This window comes from Myotis nattereri (genome assembly GCF_964212035.1).
Source record: "Myotis nattereri genome assembly, chromosome: 6".
Classification (NCBI taxonomy): domain Eukaryota; kingdom Metazoa; phylum Chordata; class Mammalia; order Chiroptera; family Vespertilionidae; genus Myotis; species Myotis nattereri.
The window spans coordinates 43,579,160-43,603,032 of NC_138081.1; the positions used below are offsets into that span (position 1 = coordinate 43,579,160).

The 23,873-nt window shown below is 35.1% G+C and overlaps 1 protein-coding gene across 6 annotated transcripts in view; it reads left to right on the top strand.

The window, feature by feature from the left end:
• Nucleotides 1–23,873, top strand: part of DOP1A (DOP1 leucine zipper like protein A) — a gene marked incomplete at its 5' end in the record, with an annotated part of 84,688 nt that overhangs the window by 50,894 nt on the left and 9,921 nt on the right. For all 6 annotated transcript variants that reach the window (XM_081094396.1, XM_081094399.1, XM_081094398.1 and 3 more), the window contains 14 exons: nucleotides 652–2,641; nucleotides 3,662–3,773; nucleotides 3,880–4,062; nucleotides 5,799–5,924; nucleotides 9,606–9,740; nucleotides 13,002–13,057; nucleotides 14,177–14,281; nucleotides 20,208–20,274; nucleotides 20,427–20,571; nucleotides 20,745–20,824; nucleotides 21,684–21,793; nucleotides 22,049–22,198; nucleotides 22,339–22,400; nucleotides 23,711–23,863. In XM_081094396.1, the coding sequence (XP_080950522.1) occupies nucleotides 652–2,641; nucleotides 3,662–3,773; nucleotides 3,880–4,062; nucleotides 5,799–5,924; nucleotides 9,606–9,740; nucleotides 13,002–13,057; nucleotides 14,177–14,281; nucleotides 20,208–20,274; nucleotides 20,427–20,571; nucleotides 20,745–20,824; nucleotides 21,684–21,793; nucleotides 22,049–22,198; nucleotides 22,339–22,400; nucleotides 23,711–23,863 (3,474 nt within the window). The remainder of the gene's footprint in view (nucleotides 1–651; nucleotides 2,642–3,661; nucleotides 3,774–3,879; nucleotides 4,063–5,798; nucleotides 5,925–9,605; nucleotides 9,741–13,001; nucleotides 13,058–14,176; nucleotides 14,282–20,207; nucleotides 20,275–20,426; nucleotides 20,572–20,744; nucleotides 20,825–21,683; nucleotides 21,794–22,048; nucleotides 22,199–22,338; nucleotides 22,401–23,710; nucleotides 23,864–23,873) is intronic.

The following is a 23,873-nucleotide window of genomic DNA, read 5'->3' on the forward strand; positions in this document are numbered from 1 at the left end:
AGTGGTCGGCAAACTCATTAGTCAACAGAGCCAAATATCAATAGTACAACGATTGAAATTTATTTTGAGAGCCAAATTTTTTAAACTTAAACTATATAGGTAGGTACATTGTTATTAACTTAATTAGAGTACTCCTAAGGCTTAGGAAGAGCCACACTCAAGGGGCTAAAGAGCCGCATGTGGCTCGCGAGCCGCAGTTTGCCAACCACGGGTTTAGGGCATTACTCATACTAGATTATTCATAAATGTTTTTTGAATTTTATCAGAATCAAGGAGGTTGTATTTTTATATTTCTCTTTAGCATAACACAGGGAGGAAAAGAACACTAAAATCTTGAACTGCAGTAAAAAAGGATGTCTTATTTGGGGATGAGGGCAAATTTTTATATTTTATCTGTGTTAAATGTGCTCTTCTGTTTAAGTTTAATTCAATGGAATAATAGGCCTTCTATTGTTGAATTGTGTTTATTAAATTCTAATTAATAATTATCTATATAATTTTCTAACTTAAAAAGTATAAAATAGTAATAAAATATGATTTTAATAGTAAAATATAAGTAGGTTTTGAAACTAATGATTAAAATTCTTGAGTTCAGTGTACATTTTCATTATTTTAAATTTTTCCTTCTTTACTATTTTTTTCATATACCAGTAAGCCAAATACAACTCATTGCATCTAAAGGAAATGGTGAAAAGCCGCTTACCGTGGATGAAATAGAGAACTTTAGTCTCACCGTTAATCCATTGAGTGACAGACTTTCCCTTCTAAGTACCAGCAGTGAGACAATTCCAATGGTTGTGTCTGATTTTGATCTTCCAGACCAACAGATAGAAATACTTCAGAGTTCTGACTCTGGATGTTCGCAGTCCTCTGCTGGGGACAACCTGAGTTACGAAGTTGATCCTGAAAATGTAAATGCCCAAGAGGACTCTCAGATGCTGAACGCAAGCTCCCCAGATGATGATGTTCAGCAGGTGGTGTTTGACCTGATATGTAAAGTCGTAAGTGGCCTCGAAGCAGAATCAGCATCAGCTCCTTCTCAGTTAGAAATTGAAGCTATGCCCCCACAGCACAGTGATGTGGATCCAGGCGAGGAGCCGATTAAAGGTGAAGATCAGTCCACTCAGCAGAGTCAGAGTACTTCGCTGAGTAATGAGAGTTCTCAGTTTCTCTCTGTGTCTGCAGAAGATGGCCGTGAGCGTATGGCAACTGGAATCTCCAGAAATAGCTCCTCACCTTGTATTTCCGAAACCACACAGACTCCCCATGACTCTTCTGTTGGTTCCACAGAAACCAAATCTAGACAGAGGAGTCACAGTAGTATTCAGTTCAGCTTCAAAGAAAAATTATCAGAAAAAGTCTCGGAGAAAGAAACAATTGTTAAGGAGTCAGGCAAACAGCCAGGAGCAAAACCTAAAGTAAAACTTGCCAAGAAAAAGGATGATGACAAGAAAAAAACTTCAAATGAAAAACTCAAACAAACTAATGTGTTTTTTAGTGATGGTCTGGATTTAGAGAACTGGTATAGCTGTGGAGAGGGAGACATTTCTGAAATCGAGAGTGACATGGGTTCTCCAGGATCACGGAAATCTCCCAGTTTCAACATCCATCCTCTCTATCAGCATGTGCTCCTGTATCTCCAGTTGTATGACTCATCCAGGACTCTCTATGCTTTTTCTGCCATCAAAGCCATATTGAAAACTAACCCTACTGCTTTTGTAAATGCCATTTCAACCACTAGTATAAATAATGTGTATACCCCTCAGTTATCTCTGCTTCAGAATCTATTGGCCAGACACCGGATTTCTGTTATGGGCAAAGACTTCTATAGTCACATTCCAGTGGACTCAAATCATAACTTCAGGAGTTCTATGTACATAGAAATTCTCATTTCCCTCTGTTTATATTACATGCGTAGCCATTACCCAACTCATGTCAAGGTCACCGCACAAGATTTAATAGGCAATCGAAATATGCAGATGATGAGCATAGAAATTTTGACACTTCTCTTTACTGAGCTGGCAAAAGTAATAGAAAACTCAGCAAAGGGTTTCCCTAGTTTTATCTCTGATATGTTATCTAAGTGCAAAGTTCAGAAAGTAATTCTTCATTGTTTGCTGTCATCTATCTTTAGTGCACAGAAATGGCATAGTGAAAAGATGGCAGGTAAGAATGTGATTGCTGTGGAAGAAGGTTTCTCAGAGGACAGCCTTATCAATTTCTCAGAGGATGAGTTTGACAATGGTAGCACACTCCAGTCACAACTTCTTAAAGTTCTTCAGAGACTCATTGTTCTAGAACACTGGGTAATGACTGTCCCTGAAGAGAATGAAACAGGTTTTGATTTTGTTGTATCTGATCTGGAACACATCAGTCCCCATCAGCCCATGACTTCTCTTCAGTATTTGCACGCTCAGCCAATCACATGCCAAGGCATGTTCCTCTGTGCAGTGATACGGGCCTTACATCAACACTGTGCTTGTAAGATGCACCCACAATGGATTGGTTTAATCACATCTACTCTGCCTTACATGGGAAAAGTTCTACAGAGAGTGGTTGTTTCTGTGACACTACAGCTTTGCAGAAATTTAGATAATCTAATTCAGCAGTACAAATATGAAACAGGATTATCTGATAGTAGGTAAGAGTTGATTTTTAACTGTTATAATTGACATTCATCACATATATAACTGCTTAGTCATACAGAATGTCAGTCACAATTTGAGTAAATAAATTAGTGGGTATCACTAGGTAGGTTACAAATAGTATGTTATTTTCACAAAGGAGAAAATTCAGCTTGAGGAGTAATAATTAAACAATGAAGATTGGAAAAGATAAGGAATGTTTAAACAGGCCTTTTTCCTCCTAAGGCAGTGATGGCGAACCTTTTGAACTCGGTGTGTCAGCATTTTGAAAAACCCTAACTTAACTCTGGTGCCGTGTCACGTATAGAAATTTTTTGATACTTGCAACCATAGTAAAACAAATACTTATATTTTTGATGTTTATTTTATATATTTAAATGCCATTTAACAAAGAAAAATCAACCAAAAAAATGAGTTTGCATGTCACCTCTGACACGCGTGTCATAGGTTCGCCATCACTGTCTAAGGGCTGAAATTAATTCCGTTCTTCTTCTGTGAGCTGGCAAAAGTAATAGCCCAGTAAAGGGCTTCCCTAGTTTTATCTGAATGTTATCTAAGGGCAAATTAATTTCATACCAAATTAATTTAAATTTATAAACCTTTTCCTATCTGATTTTATTTCTTGTTTGGAGGATACATATTTAAAATTAGTCTGCCAAATGAGCCAGATGATTAGTAGACTAATTTCTGGTTTGTCTCTTGTAATTTTGTCTTATATTTTACATGTAAAATATAAGAAAACTGCCCTATACAGTTGCTGAAGATTTACTGGCATTGACTTTGTATAGAATGTCTTAGCCAAAAACAACTTTCGTACATATAATGTGACTCATTTATTTTATAAATTAGGCCATAAAAGCTACTAATTTATTAACCAATTTATTATTTTAGTCACTTATTTATGTAATCTTTATTGAGCACTTACTATGTTCTTAGAACATGCTGGGCATTTAATATTAATAAAATATGGACTTGTTTCTCAGAACTTATGTTCAAATGAATGCATTTTATTTCAGGCCTCTATGGATGGCATCAGTTATTCCACCAGATATGATTCTTATTCTTTTAGAAGGGATCACAGCCATTATCCATTACTGTTTGTTGGATCCTACTACACAATATCTCCAAGTAAGACTGCACAAATATTTTACTTTTTAAAAAAGATTATGAGATACAAGTCCCCATTTAGAAGCCTCGGTAAGTGATAATATGTTTTTCCCCCCAACTTTAATAGCTTTGGGTCAATGTAGACCACAGACACTTGTATGAAGCCCGCAAAGGAATCCTTTCAATCCTTCATATGATCATGTCCTCTGTGACATTGCTTTGGAGCATACTGCATCAGGCTGATTCTTCGGAAAAGATGACTGTTGCTGCATCTGCTTCTGTGACCACTATTAATCTTGGAGCCACAAAGGTTAGAAATTCACACTTCACCTGGGGCTCAAGAGTCTGTTTTAGCACTTTCCCAGAGATTATATTCAGAATTTGTGAATAATTTGAGTAGTATGTATGGCACTCTAATGTGTTGAATAATTAATTACCAAATAACTTTATGACACATTATAAAATTCACCTATTTAAAGTACATGCAATATAGTGATTTTTAGAAACATATTTGAAGAGTAGTGAAACTATCACCACACTCTACTTTTCAAACGTATCTATTACCACAAAGATTCCGCATATCCATTTTCAGTCACTCCGTGTTCCTCCCCCTAACCTCCATACACTATTCATCTGTATCCTCTATATGTAGAGTTGCTTCTTCTGAGCATTTTAAATAAACAGAACCACGCATTATTTCATCTTTTGTATTTAGTTTCTTTCATATGACATAATGTTTTTGATGTTTATTCATATATATTAAACTTTGTTCCTTTTCAAAGAGCTTTTAAATATTTATAGTCTTTTACCTAGTAATGAATTTTAAAGTAATCAAAAATTATGCAAAGATATATTTGTAAGGCAAACAAAGAGAGATTCTAAACAATAAATAAGGAAATAGTTAAGTAAATTATTCTTTAGTGTTACATTATGTAGCTACTAATAATTGTAGTTTTGAGAATTCTTAGTGGGTAGAAAAATGCTTAAAAGTTTAGTGAAACAGGGATGTTACTTAGTTGAACAAATGCTGTATTTCCAGTCATGTAAAGAAAATAAATTTCTCTCAGAAAAAGGAATAAATTTCATGTTAATAGTGATGATCTCAGAATGATGGAATTAATGGTTGTTTTAAAAATACTGTTACATGTTTTCCAATTTTTCTACTTTATATTTAGAAGAAAATTATATGAATAGTTAAAAGTGTGTTATGCTATGTCAGTTGTCACATTGACATTCGTCTATTATCTAGACCTGACTTCCTGGACTTGAGCCGTGGGAACATGTTTGTAATTGGGAAAAGGGGAAGGAGTTAGAATCATGAGGAAAATTTTGTCTAAGTACTGACATTTGGATTAAACTGTGGTTTTTATTTTATTCAATTTTACTAAAATGTTAAACCCCTCTCCTTTTTAATAATGAATCTACATAAAAAATAATTGAATTTCATGTATAGTTGCCCCTTGAGCCTCATGGGTTGGGGGCCCTGATCCCCAGTGCATTGGAAAATCCATGAGTAACTTCTGTCTGCCCCCAAGTTTCCCCCCCTCAATGTCCATGGAGGATTGATTCCAGGATACCTCCCCTGGTGTCAAAATCTGTAGGTGATCAAATTTCCTATATAAAATAGCCTAGAACAGTGCATACAATCAGTCCTTCACATTCATGGACTCCCAAATGCAGATGGAAAATAGCACAAGTATTTATTGGGGGAAAAATTAACATATTAGTGGATCCTTGTAATTCAAACCCTTGTTGTTCAAGGGTCAACTATATTGTGTTTTTTTGTTATCTCATCACACTAATTACACTCTTGCATTTAGCTGATTGGTTGTCATTTTATAGGATTCTCCTTCCCTTCCCCTCCACCCCCATTTTAGAATTAAAATGACTATGGTTGCATATATTAACATGATTAACGTTTCCTCTGCTGTTGTTTAGGTAGTAAAACATATAAGTACTGTACATTACTTCAAGAGAAACTAAAAGTGCAGGTTAGTTGTTAATGCTTTCATACTTTTTAATTCACTTGTCATTTGCTTGTTTTAGAACTTGAGACAGCAAATTCTTGAATTATTGGGCCCCATTTCAATGAATCATGGTGTTCACTTTATGGCTGCCATTGCATTTGTATGGAATGAAAGAAGGCAGAATAAAAATATCAACAGGACCAGGGTATGTATTTAACCATTTCATACTTTTTATTTTTTTGTTTGGTAAAGCATTTGGCAAGTACAGTAAGTTCTTACTTAACATTGACTGTGGGTTCTTGGAACATACTATAATGAAACCAGTTTTACCATAGGCTAATTGATATAAACAACAGTTAAGTTCCTACAGCATCTCATCCATGTAATAATGAAAAGATATTGAACAAAATTATATCATTTGATGACCTGCTGGACAAGCAAATTTTCAACTCTCCATTAATTAAAAAGGGCCAATATTGGGTGGGTAAGTAGAAAAGCAACATTTTGTGCACCTGTTTAGGTAATGACTTGTTGCCTAAATTTCTTAAATAATTATAAAAGGTATTTTTTATGTGAAAAGAAAAATTAGTATGATATTAAAACTGTAGCCATATTTAGACAGCCATGATGATATAGTACAGAATATCTTTTAAATGCTAGTTATTCAGGGTACAAAGCAAGGATATAAAGAAAAGTTTTTAAGTTCACTAGTTTCTCATTATGACATGATAGGTTAAATAGTTTATTTCTAAATGTAATTCATAAATTGTTTTTTACTAGGTTATATATGTGAAAATTTGTTACTTTGAAAGCTCAAGAAAGTGTTCTATATTAGAAATAAATAGTGACATTAGGATATTAAGGCTGTTAAATTTACATTCACTCAAGATATGTGATTTGTCTAGCTAGAGGTTTCTGATGTTATTTTTTGTGCTGAATTCACATTATTTATATGCTGACATTTCTAAAGTACTAAAAATAAACATTTCACTTATATGACATTATTTTAACATTTGAGAATTAAGTAGTAGATAGTACTTTGGACAGAATTAAAATCCTGGAATATGTAAAAGCAGTCAATTAGTATTTGACAAAGGAAGCAAGAACATACAATGGGGTAATGGTAGTCTATTCATTAAATGTTGTTTGGAACATTAGACAGATACTTGCAAAAAAAAAGTGAAACTAGATCACCTTATACCATATACAAGTATAAAACTCAAAATGGATTAAAAACTTAAATGTAAGGCTGGAAACCATAAAAATCATAGAAAACATAAGCAGTAGAATCTTGGACATTTCTCTTAACAAATCTCCTTGGGCAGGATAAAGAAAAGAAAAAAATAAACAAATGCAACTACATTATCTTAAAAGTTCTTGCACAGCAAAGGAAACCATCAAAAAGAAAGAAAAGACAACCCATTGAATGGAGGATATATTCATCAATGATACATATGATAAAGGATTAATATTCAAAATTTATAAAGAACTCAAAAAATACAAACAATCCAAATTAAAAATGCTCAAAGGTCTCTTGCAGGTGGCTTAGTTGATTGGAGCATAGTCCCATACCAAAGAGGTGGGGGTTCAGATCCCAGGCAGAGCGGATACCAAGGTTGGGGGTTCAGTGTTGGGAGTTCGATCCCTGGTTGGGGCAGATACATGGGGCAACCAATCGATGTTTCTCTCTCACATCAGTTTTACCATTTGCAACAGCATGGGTGGATCCTAGAGGGTATTATGCTAAGTTAAATAAGTCAGCCAGAGAAAGACAAATACTGTATGATTTCACTTACATGTGGAATCTAACGAAGACTATAAACAAAACAGAAACAGACTCATAAATACAGGAAACAGACTAATAGTTGCCAGAGGGGCGGGTGATTTGGGGCTGGGTGAAAGATGGGAGGGGGTTGGGGGGTGAAAAAAGTGAAGAGATTAAGAAGTACAAATTGGTAGCTACAGAATAGTCACAGGATATAAAGTACTGCATAGGGAATATAATCAATAATATTGTAATAACTGTGTGGTATCCAATGGGAACTGGATTTATTGGTGTAATAAGTTGTGTTATGTCCAATCACTGTTTTATACACCTGAAACTATGAATATAAAGATAAGGATTAACAGTCATATGGAAAAAAAGCTTATAGGATAGACAAAGACCAAAATAAGTAGATAAAAAAAGAAGAAACCATGCAGATAACAGAAGATGTGAACAATAATAATAATGTATTTCAATAAGTAAAACCATATTGCATCCATAATATAAGAGACTGGTAGAAAGATCATTGCAAAAATTTAAAATTTTTCTTGGATATTGAATTTTATAGCAGAGGTAAAACAAACTAAGAGTTGAAAGCAAAAGGAGTAAATATCAGAAATAGCATGCAAACTTGGGAAGATGGACATGGGGAAAAGGAGATAAGAAATTTAGGGAAGTGAGCCCTGGTTGGTGTGGCTCAGTTGGTTGGAGTGTTGTCCTGAACACTAAAAGATGGAGGGTTTGATTTCTGCTCAGGACACATACCCAGGTAGCAGGTTTGATCCCCAGTTGGGGCACATGTGGGATTCTCTCTCACACCAATGTTTCTCTCTCCCTCTCTTCCCCTCCTCTCTCTTTCTCCCTCCCTCTCCCCCTTCCACTCTCTAAAAAAAATCAATAAAATAAAAATAAAATTAGGGCAGTGATACTGGAGGTTCAATATCTTTGCAGAAAGATGGAACAGAAAAAAATGAGGAGAGAATAATATCAAAGAAATAGTACAAGAACATTCCTTTGACAGTCACTGTGAAAAAGAGATCTCCACAAAGATCAGCATGTGATTTCAGAACACTGGATTTAAAGAGGAGATCTGAAAATATCCTCAAGAGAAAATACTGGAATAATGATAAGACTTGTCAATAGCAACACTGGAAATTGTGATGGAAAAATTAGTTTCAAACTATAATTTCATACCCAGCCAAAATGTCACTTAAGGTGTTCTGAACCATGCAATATCTAAAAAAAAAAAAAAAAAAATTGCAATAAATTCACACTCTCAACTACAGGAAAATAAACCAAGAAGGAAGAAGATATAGGATCCAATCAATAGGGGTTCCAACACAGAAGAAATAGAAAGGGAATTTCTAGGCTGATGGTCTCAGGAGAGATATCAAGATGATACTGTGTAGCAAGCCTAGAGGGCATGAACCCAGGGTAGAACAGAAAGACATTGAGCAGATTTCTCACACACACAAAAAAGGAGACATTAAATGGAGGAGGAAAGGATAGAAAATTAACTACCTGGTATGTTTGAATATGTAATAAGAGATTTACAGTTGCTGGAGCATTGAGGAAGAATTTGTGATAGAAGTAGAGAAAACCAAATTTTAAAAAAAGCAGTGTCTTAATTCTAGGAAAAACAAAAAGTTTAATTAGAAGAGAAATGCAATGATAGTGCAATATACAGCACAACCATAAGTGGGCATGTGAACACTGGATGTTTATTTTAAATTAATGACATAACTATGTTGGGAGGATAGGAAGAAAAGAGTAAGCGACCTCAATCATTGTCTCCTAAAGTTGGAAGTCAGTAGGTAATATCTAAAATTGGGGTGGGGGGTGAAATAGGAAAATATAATAACATTGTGTATCATTCAGAAATAATAGAAAAGAGCTAAGAGTTGAACATGGTTGCTTTGGGTCATGAGAAAGGATAGGGCAGTGCAATTTTTTTTTAATCAGGCTTATTGTCCTATGCGATTTTTAAAAAATGTACATGTGTTACTGATAAAAAATATAAATTTTACCTGATATATAATCAGTGGACTTGAAAAATCCTTTGAAAGTCCTCTTAAAAGACTTATGTACACGCATATATAAATTCAATGATGTGTTATTCAGGTTATTCCTGCAGCCAGTGAAGAACAGCTTTTACTGGTAGAACTGGTTCGCTCAATCAGTGTCATGAGAACAGAAACTGTTATACAGACTGTGAAAGAAGTTTTAAAGCAGCCCCCAGCCATAGCAAAAGACAAGGTAAGGAGAGCTTTTCTCAGCTTTTGTTTACAGTTCTGTTTGAAAAATGATGCTGGTAGGTAAGGTTTTTTTGTTGTACAGTAATGTCCTTTTTGCAGAGATGAATGCATGTGGCACTTGCACTGCTGTAATAAAAACAGTTATCAATAACTTCAGTGACTTACTATTGTGATCATTCTGTAGCTAGTGAAAAACAGTTGACTGCTCATACTCTATATGTCCATCTAAGGCAGTCAACAGCTGTGTAGCTGAATTCTTAGGGGCGGGGAAGGGAAGGCTGGTGGGCTTCTAGTCCTTTAAAGGGAGAACACAGAGCCAGAGTCTAATGTCTGCTTACCTCAGCTGTTGACCTTCTCAAAGCTTCTTCATTGCTTTCTCTTCTAAATGAATCTGACTCTTTTTTTCTTCTTTTTTTCAATTAATGTTTACATTCAATATTATTTTGTGTTAGTTTCATGTGTACAGCATAGTGGCTAGACATTCATATACTTTACAAAGTGTTCTGCCTAATCTTTCCGGTACTCATCTGACACCATACATAGTTATTATGATCTTATTGACTATATTTCCTATGCTGTACTTTATAGTCTCATTACTATTTTGTTAACTGCCAATCTGTACTTCAGTCCCTTCACCTTTTCCTCCCTGTCCCCAGTCCTCCTCCTCTCTGGCAACCAGCGGGCTGTTCTCTGTATCTATGAGTCTGTTTCTGTTTTGTTTGTTTGTTTACAGTTTTCTTTTGATTCCACATATAAGTGAAATCATATGCTATTTGTCTTTCTCTGACTGACTTATGTCACTTAGCATAGTACCCTTTGGTATAATATCCATGCTGTTGCAAATGGTTCAGACTTTGTTCTTTTTTATGGCCAAGTAATATTCCATTGTCTATATGTACCACTGCTTTTTTATTCACTCATCTATTGATGTGCACTTTTTAGTATAATGTAGTTGCATTTGTTTATTTTTCTTTTGTTACCCTTGCCCAAGGAGACTTGCTAAAAGAAATGTCCAGGATTTTACCACCTATGTGTTCTATGGTTTCCAGTCTTACATTTAAGTTTTTAATCTATTTTGAGTTTCTACTTGTATATATGGTGAAAGGAGGTAATCTATTTTCTTTTTTTCCATGTATCTGTCCAATTTTCCCAACACCATTTAATGAGTAGATTGTCTTTCTCCCAGCGGATATTCTTGCCTCCTTTGTCAAATGTTATACTAATTGGCCATACAGGAATGGGTTTATGTCTTTGATCTCTATTCTGTTCCATTAATATATGTCTGTTTTTATGCCAATACCATGCTGCTTTGATTACTATGGCCTTATAGTATAATTTGATATTAGGTAGCATGCTTCCTCCAACTTTATTCTTTCTCAAGATTGCTGTGGCTATTCAGGTCTGTTGTGGTTCCATATAAATTTATGGAATATTTGTTCTAGTTCTGTGAAGTATGCCATTTGTATTTTTATAGGAATTAATGTTGAATCTATAGATCACTTGGGTAGTATGGACATTTTTACAATATTCTTGCTATCCGTGACCACAGTATATGCTTCCATTTATTTGTATCTTTTTCATTTTCTTTCTTCAGTGTCTTATAATTTTCCAAGTACAGGTCTTTTACATCCTTGGTTAAATTTATCCCTATGTATTTTTTATGCACTTGTAAATGGGATTGTTTTCTTACTTTCTCTTTTTGATAATTTATTATTGGTGTATAAAAATGCAACCGATTTCTGAATATTTATTTTGTTTCCTACTACTTTACTGAATTTATCAGTTTGAATAGTTTGGTGGAATCTTTAATATTCTCTATATAAAGTATCATGTTATCTGCAAATAATGATAGTTTTTCTTCTTCCTTTCAAATTGAATCGCCTTTTATTTCTTCTTCTCGTCTGATAGTTGTGGCTAGGACTTTCAGTACTATGTTGAATAAGAGTGATGAAAGTGGGCATCCCTGTCTTGTTCCTCAAAATGAATCTCTTAATTCTGTAAACTTCTCATGTTTTGCTATAACTTTAGTTCTAGTCAGTGTCATTTCTTGATCATGTACAAGACTATCTTCGAAGAGCTACAGAAAATGAATAACACAATCTCTGCATTCATAGTGCACTGTCTTTAATTAGGCAGACATGAAATTCTACAAGTAGTAAAATTATGGCCTCTTTACTTTTTCTGATTTTAATTATAGCAATATTAAGAGGTCATATTTTCTTAGAAATTATTTATTAACTGCAAACATTAGACTTCAGGCCATTCAAAAGAGACCTATTCACATCCATGAAAGAATTATTACACAGATCTGAAAATCTTGACATTTTTTCCTTGATTTACCAATAGGGAAAGTGTGCTTGCATATGTAAATAGCCAATGTTCTTATCTTTTTAATACTTTCCTTACTATTCTGAAATCACCCCTGGGGCATTTGTGATAGGATTTTAAATTTGCCTGTGAAGCTCAATTCAGCATAATATTTTCAGCATCTACTTGTACCAAATATTGGGCTAAGTGTGCAGGATATGAAAACAAGAGCACATTTCTCACACACACACACACACACACACACACACACACACACACACACACCCCACCTGCTGCCCCTCTGTTCTCACTCTACTAAGTTGAGTAGATTAGATACTTCACTTTCTTTGTGATAAAAGGGGAAAACTTCAAGGGAATATTTGCTACTGAAAAGGGAACAAATTGGTAAATGTCAGTGGTCAACAGTTTCGTTTTCTTACCTAGTATTAATTTCTAAGTACAGGTGTTTCTTTTTATTATATGTTTCTCTCAGCACTATTTTTAGATAAAGACTACATTTTAGATATTAGGCGTTGTTCCAAAATTTGACTAACTATATTAATTTAACAGAAATGTGTGATAAAATTAATTAAAAGCACATTTTATTAAAAAATCTCAACATAATTCTGATAGCACCAACTAAGCATAAGGTAATTAAAATAAAACTAGATTTGGTACTTACAGAGTAAATCGTTCATTTAAAAGTAACAGCTAGAGTGGTAGGGTAGGAATTTAGAATCTATTCTTTCCATTTTCAACTTTATAAATAGCTCGAGTTTTTCCCATACTAAATGGAAGAGCCGCATGGTTTTGTTTTGTTTTTATGACAAATTTGTGTTTGATTTTGTTTTGTTCTTTAATTAAAAATTGGCAGTAAAATACAGAGTAGTTGCAACAATGAAAAAGCAAAGGCAGCATTTTTCTTCACTGTAAAATTGATTTCTTTTGTTTATAGAAACATCTTTCTTTGGAAGTCTGCATGCTTCAGTTTTTCTATGCTTATATTCAAAGGTAAGATAACTGATGTGGATCTCTCCTTACTGTATTAGCAATGTATAAAAGTTAGGAAATATAGGAGAAAAGCACCTGAATTCTTTAAAAAAAATGCTATTTCTTCCCCCTAAAACTAAAAGAACAAATGCTAGAAACAGAAACATTGTTTCTGGATATATTAATACAAGTCATTGGATATCTTCAAGACACAACCTAAAACGTGAAGACCTATGTGTATTTAAGATACACTGGGTATTAAAACACTGAATTGTAAGAAAATTATTTAAATATAAATAAAAATCTGAGTCCTACTATTGAAACCATGCCTACTGCCACTGAATTTATTATTATTTTCATATAGGTGAATATGTGGTAGCTTAATATGATTTTTTAAATGTTAGTAATAATAATATGAAAATATATTTTTGTTATGGCATTCCAATTTTCCATTTAGCTAACCCCTGAATAGAAAGTTGGTTGACTTCAATTTTGATAAAATTCTTACTGGAGAACTTGAATCCTTATCCTCTGTTATAGGGTAATTCGGTTTTAATCAAGCGTGGCATCATTTTGTGGTCTATGACAGACATTATTATAAATTAGGTTATATGGTGTATTAAAACTCGTTGTGACTGCCTAAAATCTAAACTTCGACACATAGAGGTGTTAGGGTTAAGATCAGACAGACACAAGATAATTTCTCTGTAGGTGAGAGACTGATGTTCAGGGTAGGTTAACAGGTCTCCCAAAGATGAGACAGACTCATGGGTGAAGAAAAAAGAACTAGTAAAGAAGTGGAGAGAACAGGATAGGGAGTAGGTGACTATGATGTTAGTAATAAAAATGAGATTTCAGTTGTATTTTAGTTTTGAGAGTCCATGTGTTAAAAACAGGGTCTCTACAGCAAAATTTCTAGACTAATAAATTGTACTGGGTATTAAATGTATTTGATTTTCTTTTTATGTAACAGTAGAAAAAAGAGAGCTTCTAGGGATTTTGTTCTTTCATAGTCTAAAAATTTAGGGAATGTTTCAAGAAATTAGAATTTGTTAAAGACTATTGATGAAATTATAAAGAAAATTAAAGTTTACTGTGGATTTCTATATATGTATATATAAAAAAATCTTTATCTTGCAGAATTCCAGTGCCCAATTTAGTGGATAGCTGGGCATCACTTTTGATCCTACTGAAAGACTCTATACAACTGAGTCTTCCAGCCCCCGGGCAGTTCCTTATTCTTGGGTAAGCAATTTCACTTAAAAATATTATCTATAATAATAAAAGTGAGATATGCTAATTAGACCAGATGACCTTCCGGACGAAGCCATGGCAGCGGGGTCTGAGGCAACTGCTGCTGTGGCAGGGACCAAGGCAGCTGCCACAGTGGCGGGAGCCGAGCTCCTTGCACAAATTTCGTGCATCGGGCCTCTAGTTTTGAATAAAAGAAAAATGTTCATTGTCTTAATTGCTATATATCAGATGTTTTGGGTGATCATGTGATCTCTACCTTCTCAAAGAATTCTCAAGGTATAAAACTAGATGTATAGCATAAGGCCTGTAAATAAAGGAGTGGGCAGGGATGGAGAAATCATGTTTATACATATACAAAATGTAAATGTGCTAGTGTAAAACTTACAACACTAGTTATTTCATGAGGAGAGACAGTGGATTAAAAGGGAAGGGGGTGACATGAACCAGGAGGTCACAGTTCAATTTCCAGTCAGGGCACATGCCCGGGTTTTGGACTCAATCCCCAGTAGGAGTGTGCAGGAGGTAACCAATCAGTGATTCTCTCTCATCATTGATGTTTCTATCTCTCTTTCCATCTCCCTTCCTCTCTCTGAAAGCAATAAAAATATATTTAAAAAATAAAGAGGGGGAAGGGGTGAGTAGGATAGCTGAAGTGGACTGCATAGAGGAGGGTCATTTGAGTTCAAGGCCCTGAGCATAAACAGATTTGGAAAAAGTAATTTTCCTGATTTATGTTACTAGTTTGTATGATTATTTGATAAATTCCAGTCATCCTTGCTTAACTTCAAGCACCATGATTTCATGGACATTGTTTTCTTTTGCTTACCATTATTCTTAGTTCACAATAAATACTTAATCTGTGAGTGGAGATGGTAGGAACAGAAAGCTTTCTTTCTATGAGGTTGTAGGAGACAGGAAGCGGAAGGTATATTGGGCAAGATAATTTGTCTGGTTTGGTTACAGAGTAGGGCACAGGCAGTGGAATGAGAGATGGATGAAAAGGGAGATGGGAGCTAGATAGAGAAGCACTTTGCATTTTAACTTAAGAAGTTTGGTCTTAGATAGGGGTGGACCAATTGTAGGTGTTGAAGAGAGACATGACTGACAAGTTAGTAGGAGGATGGATCAAAGGGGAAAGAGGACAGACTAGGAATTATGTTTCAAGTGGGAGTTAGGGAGTATGAACTATTGACGGGAGTGAAAGAACAGGACAAAGAAGAAGGTAAAGGGGTCAGCAAAGGAGATAGAAAGGCAGACACCAGAAAGTGAGAAGAAAACCAAATATATTCAGTGTTTTAAAACAGAGAAGTTAAGAGGACATAAGTAATACCAGAAAGATTAAGGAAGAAGAGGATAAATAAGAGGCTGTAATTATTGATGATTTGGAGAGGGTTGGTGATTTAGGGGAAAGGAGTTTGGCAAGATAGTAAGCACAGATGTGAACAGCAAAGGGTTAGAATGAGAAAGTAAGTGTGGGTTATTCTTTGAAGGTGTTTATTCTTTGAAGGTGTTTAATCATGAAAAGGAAGACATTATGAGGTAGCAAGAGGAAATGTGATTCAAAGGTCATATTAATGGTAAGGAAGACCTGAGGACCCTGACTTGTTACCAGCAAAGATTCTGAATGTGCAAATCCTAGCTCCTTTACTTCGTAGCCGTGTGCCCTTGGACAGTCACTTAATAGTATGGGGATGGTAATGGTGCCTGGTATAGAGTTGTTATGAGGATTAAATGGGTTACATATTTGTTAAAATCTTAAATAGTGCCTGGCCTCTTTTAGTAAGATGGTCTTCAGTAAGTGTAATGTAAGTGGAGAGTGACAGCAGATTCTAGAGAGAATCTCCTTGATAGCACCAGATTCCAGAGACAGCAGGGAAGGAATGGAAAGCATTGAAGGGCACCAAGTCTAAAAGTGAGAAAAAAGGATGCATTTTCTCTAAGACATTGCCACTCAAAGGTTGACCCTTTAACTAGCAGCATTGGAATCAGCTGGGATCTTGTTAGAAACGTGGAATCCGAGGCTCTACCCCAGACCACTCCCCAATCAGAATCCTTATTTGAACAAGATTCCCACATGATCTAGTACACATTAAAGTTTAAAAAGGACTGCTTAAGACATAAGGGGGGAAAGAAAGGAAATAAACTTTTTCACATTACCTCAGATAGTCTAATGGTGTCATTAGTAGTCAATGACAGCCAATATGTTATCACACTGAATGGATAAATTCAACCAGTAGCAAAGAACTTCAATCTACTAGTCAGCCTCTGTAGCCATTACATTGATTTAATGTATGTGATTGTGTGATTCTATCTATGTATATAGATTGTATGTATATAGATTACCTTCTATCCTTATTGTCCTTAAGAGAACTAGCAGTTCTGGTTTGGCAGCTAATGGTGTAGAAAATTTTGAAGTGGAGAAGAAGGGAGTTGAGGGTTCTTCAGTAAGATGACCTCATGTTTCCTAGTAATTGTGGGACTGTAGTCTTCCAACAGGAAGCAGAGAGAAGGTGGAGTGACAGAGCTGACAGCTTGAAGAGAGTGGATCAGCCTGTAGTAGCTGGGTAACGTTGACTGCCCAGCCACAGCGAGCTAGAGATCCTGCTTGAGAATTTCAGGGATCAGAATGATCCCAGGATCCTCATGCTATTTTCTAAATAAAAAAACTGAAGGGTTTTGGAGATTGAAGGTATAATAAAAAGAACAGTGGACTAAGAACAGTGGACTTGATGTCTGCAATTCCTGGAACAGAAGTTAAGATTACCCGTGTGTATGATTTTATTTTTTAAAATATATTTTTACTGATTTCAGAGAGGAAGGGAAAGGGGAAAGAGAGATAGACACATCAATGATGGAGAGAATCATTGATCGGCTGTCTTCTACACACTCCCTACTGGAGATCCAGCCTGCAACCTAGGCATGTGCCCTTGATCTGAATCGAACCTGAGACCCTTCAGTCCACAAAGCCAATGTTCTATGCACTGAGTAAAACCAGCATGGGCCCCATGTGTATGATTTTAGTAATGAGAGATGTAATTACTAGAAATCAAACATTCTAATGAAGATTTCTGGTTCTTATATTTTAAGCTCTACTTCCAACCCTAATCTCTGTTACCTTGGGTACATCAATAAACCTCTCCAAGGCTATTTTTCTATCAAGCAGTAATATCTGCCCTACCCACCTCTATACTGTTTTAAGGCTCAATGAGGGAATATATGTACAGTTGTCTGAATCATCACCAAATAACCCTGCTGGCGAGTTTCATTAAAATTTAAGAACATCTATTATGACTTGTAGCTTCTCCCTTACATTTACTGTTTTCTCAACTACCTTTTTTTTCAGTTCTCAGATACTGAAGGATCCTATCTGCTTCTCAATATGTGTGTACATTGAGCATTTACACACAAAAATTGGACATGTTCGGTTATACTAGAAACTTACTCCCCTTTTTAAACTTCTGGTTGTTTATATATTTTTCCCAACCATCCCACTGATCCTTTAAAAAGTTCCAGTTATAAAATAGAAATCAACATGAGGATTACTCAATATAACTTTACATTTGAGTTTGAAAATAATTATACGTATAATTTATCTTAATAAAACCAAGTCAAAATAAATATTGAGTGGAATAGCTTAGCAAACAATGGAAATGGAAACATTTTAATATAATCTATTATTTAATTTATTATATATAATATTACACATACAGGGTAAGAACGATTTCTATGTCACAATTTAAAATTGGTGGGGTTTGGGTGTGGCTTTTTGTTTTTTTGTTTTTACTTTTTGGTTGATGCATAAAACACATACAGAAAAACATACAAATAAGTAAGTAAACAACTCCACAAATTATTATAAAGTAAACACACCAGTGTATAATAACGAGTCTAAATTAAGAAATAAAACACCATATTTCCCCTAAGGTCCCTTCCCAATTACTGTCCTTTCCCTTCTCCCCAGAGATAACCACTATTCTGACTTCTAACACCACAGATAAATTTTGCTTCGTTTGTGAATGATAAGTATAACATTTATTTTGTGTCTGCTTCCTTCACACGTTAGTAAGATTCATCCATGTAATTTCATGTAGTTAGTTATTCATGTTCATCGCTGTTTAGTATTTCATTGTATGAATATGCCACAGTTTATCTCTGTTGCTGGATATTTTTCTTTTTTTTATTGCTTAAAGTATTAAAAAGAATATTACATATGTCTCCTTTCCCCCCCGCCCCCTTGACATTCCCCCGGCCCCTCCTACCCCCCCAGTGGCTTGTGTCCATTGGCTATGCTTATATGCATGCATACAAGTCCTTTGGTTGATCTCTTACCCACCCCCTCCCATCCCCCAAACCTCCCAGGCCTTCCTGCTGTAGTTTGACAGTCTGTTCGATGCTGCTCTGCCTCTGTATCTATTTTTGTTCATCAGTTTATAATGGTCTTTATTATCCATAAATGAGTGAGATCATACGTATTTTTCTTTCATTGACTGGCTTATTTCACTTAGCATAATGCTCTCCAGTTCCATCCATGCTGTTGCAAATGGTAAGAATTCCTTCTTTTTTACAGCAGCATAGTATTCCATTGTGTAGATGTACCACTGTTTTCTAATCGATTCATCTACTGATGGGCACTTAGGCTGTTTCCAGATCTTAGCTATGGTGAATTGTGCTGCTATGAACATAGGGGTGCATATATCCTTTCTGATTGGTGTTTCTGGTTTCTTGGGATATATTCCTAGGAGTGGCATCACAGGGTCAAATGGGAGTTCCATTTTTAGTTTTTTGAGGAAACTCCATACTGTCTTCCATAGTGGCTGCACTTGTCGTTTGTTGATTTGTTGATGATAGCCATTCTGACAGGTGTGAGATAATACCTCATTGTTTTGATTTGCATCTCTCGGATGATTAGTGACTTTGAGCATGTTTTCATATGTCTCTTGGCTTTCTGAATGTCCTCTTTTGAAAAGTGTCTATTTAGGTCCTTTGCCCATTTTTTTATTGGATTGTTTATCTTCCTTGTGGTAAGTTGTATGAGTTCCCTGTAAATGTTGGAGATTAGACCCTTATCGGTGATAACATTGGCAAATATGTTCTCCCATGCAGTGGGCTTTCTTGTTGTTTTGTTGATGGTTTCTTTTGCTGTGCAGAAGCTTTTTATTTTGATGTAGTCCCATTTGTTTATTTTCTCTTTAGTTTCTGATGCCCTAGGAGCAGTATCAGTGAAGAAATTGCTTTGGCATATGTCTGAGATTTTGTTGCCTTTGGACTCTTCTAGTATTTTTATGATTTTCTGTCTTACATTTAAGTCCTTTACCCATTTTGAGTTTATTTTTGTGTATGGTGTAAGTTGGTGGTCTAGTTTCATTTTTTGCATGTATCTATCAAATTTTCCCAACACCATTTATTGAAGAGACTGTCTTGACTCCATTGTAGGTTCTTGCCTCCTTTGTTAAATATTAATTGAGCATATTGGTTCGGGTCGATTTCTGGGTTCTCTATTCTATTCCATTGATCTATATGTCTGTTCTTGTGCCAATACCAGGCAGTTTTGAGAACAGTGACTTTGTAATACAGCTTGATATCTGGTATTGAGATCCCACCTACTTTGTTCTTCTTTCTCAGGATCGCTGCAGCTATTCAGGGCATTTTTTTATTCCAGATGAATTTTTGGAGAGTTGGACATTTTTCTTCTTCCCAGTTTTTGGCTTTTGCAAATAATGCTGTTACACGAACATCCTTGGACATATCTTTTCATGGCATATTCTTATGTATTTCAGCTGAGTCATAGGATACAATATATATAATCATTAAACATACGAAACAGAAAATGAGGCCACAGTCACTTGCTTACTCTGAGAAATTAGATTGCATCATTTTCTTTAATATTTCCGTTTTGTTTTGTTTTTGGCTCCTTTAGGGTTCTGAATGAGTTTATTATGAAAAACCCTAGTTTGGAAAATAAAAAAGACCAAAGAGACCTTCAGGTAAGGCATTCTGAATTGAGGACTGTTGCCCAAACTCTGTTTCTCAGTGTCATCAACACTAAAATGGGAAGGTCAAATAATGTTGTCTGTGAAGTTTCATGTGCCTGTATATAAGTACATATATTTATAGTGGTTTTTCCTTGTTTCTTTAGGATGTGACTCATAAAATAGTGGATGCAATTGGGGCAATTGCTGGTTCTTCTTTGGAACAGACAACATGGCTACGCCGGAATCTTGAAGTTAAGCCTTCTCCCAAAATAACGGTGGACGGAACCACTCTGGAATCTGATGTTGAAGGTATTGATATCAAACATTTAGGCTTATATGTGTAGGTGTATATTCACTAAGAAATCATTGCAGCTATTACTAGAAATACCACATAATCATCCCTTTTCCCTTACATTTAGCAGGTAGCTTTCTTAGTGGGAAAAGATCTAACTTTATCTTTACCTGCATCTTCTCTTATTTAGATATGTTATCACCTGCACTGGAAACCTCAAACATAGCTCCTTCTGTATATAGTGTGCACGCACTGACATTACTTTCTGAGGTAAATATTATTAAGTTTTTAAAAATGAACTTTCAAGTAAGAAGTTTCACAAATATTAGCAAGTAATTCTTAGAGTTTTTAATTTGAATAATCATTTTGTACTTATAGAAATCACTGTATAGAATAAATTTGTATAGCATAATGTTTGAATTTGTATTCAGGTTATTTCGTTTTTTAAATATTAGTGATAATAACCTTAGATTTTCCTCAACTTCCCAAATACTATTTTTTAAAGTGTACTTTTTATAAAAAGATAAGTGCTTTTGTATCATAGTATGGTAGGGAGGGGTAGAGATGATATAATAATGCTTGCCACTATAGAGTATTTTACAGTATACCAAACATTTTTATATACATTCTCTGACATGCTCTTTTTTATATCCTGTTATATAGTCTGGCAGGCCATTTTTGTTCCCCCTTTTCAGATGTGGATACTGAGCCTCACAAGGATTAGAACAATATGATTCAAATCAAATAGCTATTAATTGACAGAGTTGGGACTTGAGCATTTGAATTAATTTGGTTGTTTTTACCCCAAGCCTCCTTTAACTGGGTCAGGAAAAGAGAATGCTGAGTTTCTGATCTTAAATTTACTATTTACTCACTCACATTAAAAGTACCTTGACCTCTCTTTTTCTATACTTCCCTATCTCGGTTAGAAATAGTAAAATTTGCCCATATTTATATATCCTATAGTAATAATGAACAAAAAAAGCAAATAGTATCAAACTATTCATATAAAAATGGCTTAGGTAGATCTTATTTTAGATTTTTCTAATTCTAAGGTATTCTAGGTTTTTTCTTAAAGATGAAAATCACCTCTGAATGCTTTTAGATTATACTTCACTTCTTTTTTTAGGTTTTGGCTCATCTTTTGGATATGGTTTTCTATAGTGATGAAAAAGAACGAGTTATTCCTTTACTTGTAAATATTATGCATTATGTTGTGCCCTACCTCCGAAATCACAGGTACTATATTACTATTTAAGTAGATTTATTAGTTAATTCATAGCTTATTCAAAGAAAATTAATTCATTTATTGCCATTATTTGAATTACCACAAAATGACATTATTTTTCCTTGAATTATAATGATAAAAAAATTTATCTTATGGTGCTTTCTGTTTCCTATCATTGTTTTAGGTAGCTGTGAACATTAATGAATAATTTACTATGATGATTAAAATGATAACACATAGGTTAAGGTGGTTTTCCTTCCTCCTAGTGCACATAATGCCCCTAGTTACCGAGCCTGTGTCCAGCTGCTCAGCAGTCTTAGTGGGTATCAGTACACCCGGAGAGCCTGGAAAAAAGAAGCCTTTGACCTCTTTATGGATCCCAGTTTCTTTCAGATGGATGCCTCTTGTGTTAATCAGTAAGTCATGGTCTAGCTTTTATTCAACATGATAGTGCATCTCATAAAGTCTGTTGAAATGAATTACTATCCTGAAAAGAACACTTTTTAATAATAATAACAAAATCTTAATTACATATCTTAATCCTTGTCTTTTTTAGTTGGAGAGCAATTCTGGACAATCTGATGACACATGATAAGACAACATTTAGAGATTTGATGAGTGAGTATTATGGGATGACAACCTAAGCAGTGTCTTTCCTGTATATAATCTATTCTTACTTAATTTGCTCTTTTTAGACACTACTAGTTATACTTCGCTCTTTGTCAAGTTATACTTAGTACCTTATAGGAATATAATATTAAAACTCAAAGAGGACAGCATAGTGATAATTAATAAGTAAAACTATTTGACCATGTGTCTGTAAATTGTTTCCTTAGACCACAGCGTAGAACCTAGCACACAGTAAGTACCCAATAAGAAATTGTTGAAGAAATGAAAGAATGCCAGGTAGGGAGGCAGGGAAATGCAGGCAGTTGGAGCCAAACTATGGGACAAGTGATTCAAAATCCTGGGGCTCTGTTTAACTCTTCTGAAGGAAGAAAGAGGGGCCAAAATAGTTTGGAATCACTCTCTATCCCCTTTCTACTCTATCTTGATTGGTTTTATATATTTATATATTGTAATATTTCATCTGAAGAAAAAGGCTCTTTAAAAATGTTTTTAAGTTTGGAAGTTACTAAGCTAATGACCTTAAATAGCAGCAAAGTTGGGTGAGTCTGTATGATTCTGCGCAAGTTCTTAAACACAAACTACAGTCCCCCTCCAGAAAATAAAGGAGCAGCATATTCTCGCTTCTCTATTTCTCACTGCGTTGTTTTAAGGTTCAGATTCATCCATTCAACAAATATTTATTAAAAGACAAAAATGGGCCCGGCATTATGCTAACCTTAGTCACATTAATAAGATTATTTTCGGGAATAAGGAATAAGCTGTGAAGGAAATAGAACAATGCAGCACATTTTAAGTAACAGCTAAAGGGCTCATATTTGAGGTGAAACTAAAGAAACCATGAGATGTCCTAAGGGCAGAGTATTTCTGGAATAGGAACAAAAATTATAAAGGCCTTGGGTGGGAACAAGCTTGGTGAGTTCAAGGAAAAGCAAGCAAGACAGTGTGGTTGCAGAAGAGTGAGTAGGGGATGAGTGACAACACATAAGAAAGGAGAGCAAGGTAGGCCAGACCAGAAATTAGGGAGATGGCATAAAATATTAAAGGGTTTATAAAATGGCGTTGTTAGTAATCTTACCTTCAGAAACTTATAGTTCTAAATTTTCTGTCTCTCCACATCACAGTTCCTACACAAATCTGGCTCGTGTATGTAGGGGGGATGCCAGTCCCCGCTCTGCCCGAGAGAGAAGCCCAAGTTCTCTACCCTAGGTTCCTTCAACTCTTGATCTAGCCATTTTTAAAAACAAATAATGATCTGGCTGACTGTATCACAACCTCTCTCACACGCTTTCTGTTTTCAGCTCGTGTGGCTGTGGCTCAAAGTAGTTCACTTAATCTCTTTGCAAACCGGGATGTGGAGCTTGAGCAGAGAGCTATGCTTCTCAAAAGATTAGCATTTGCTATTTTTAGCAGTGAAATTGACCAGTACCAGAAATATCTTCCAGATATACAAGGTAAATAGTG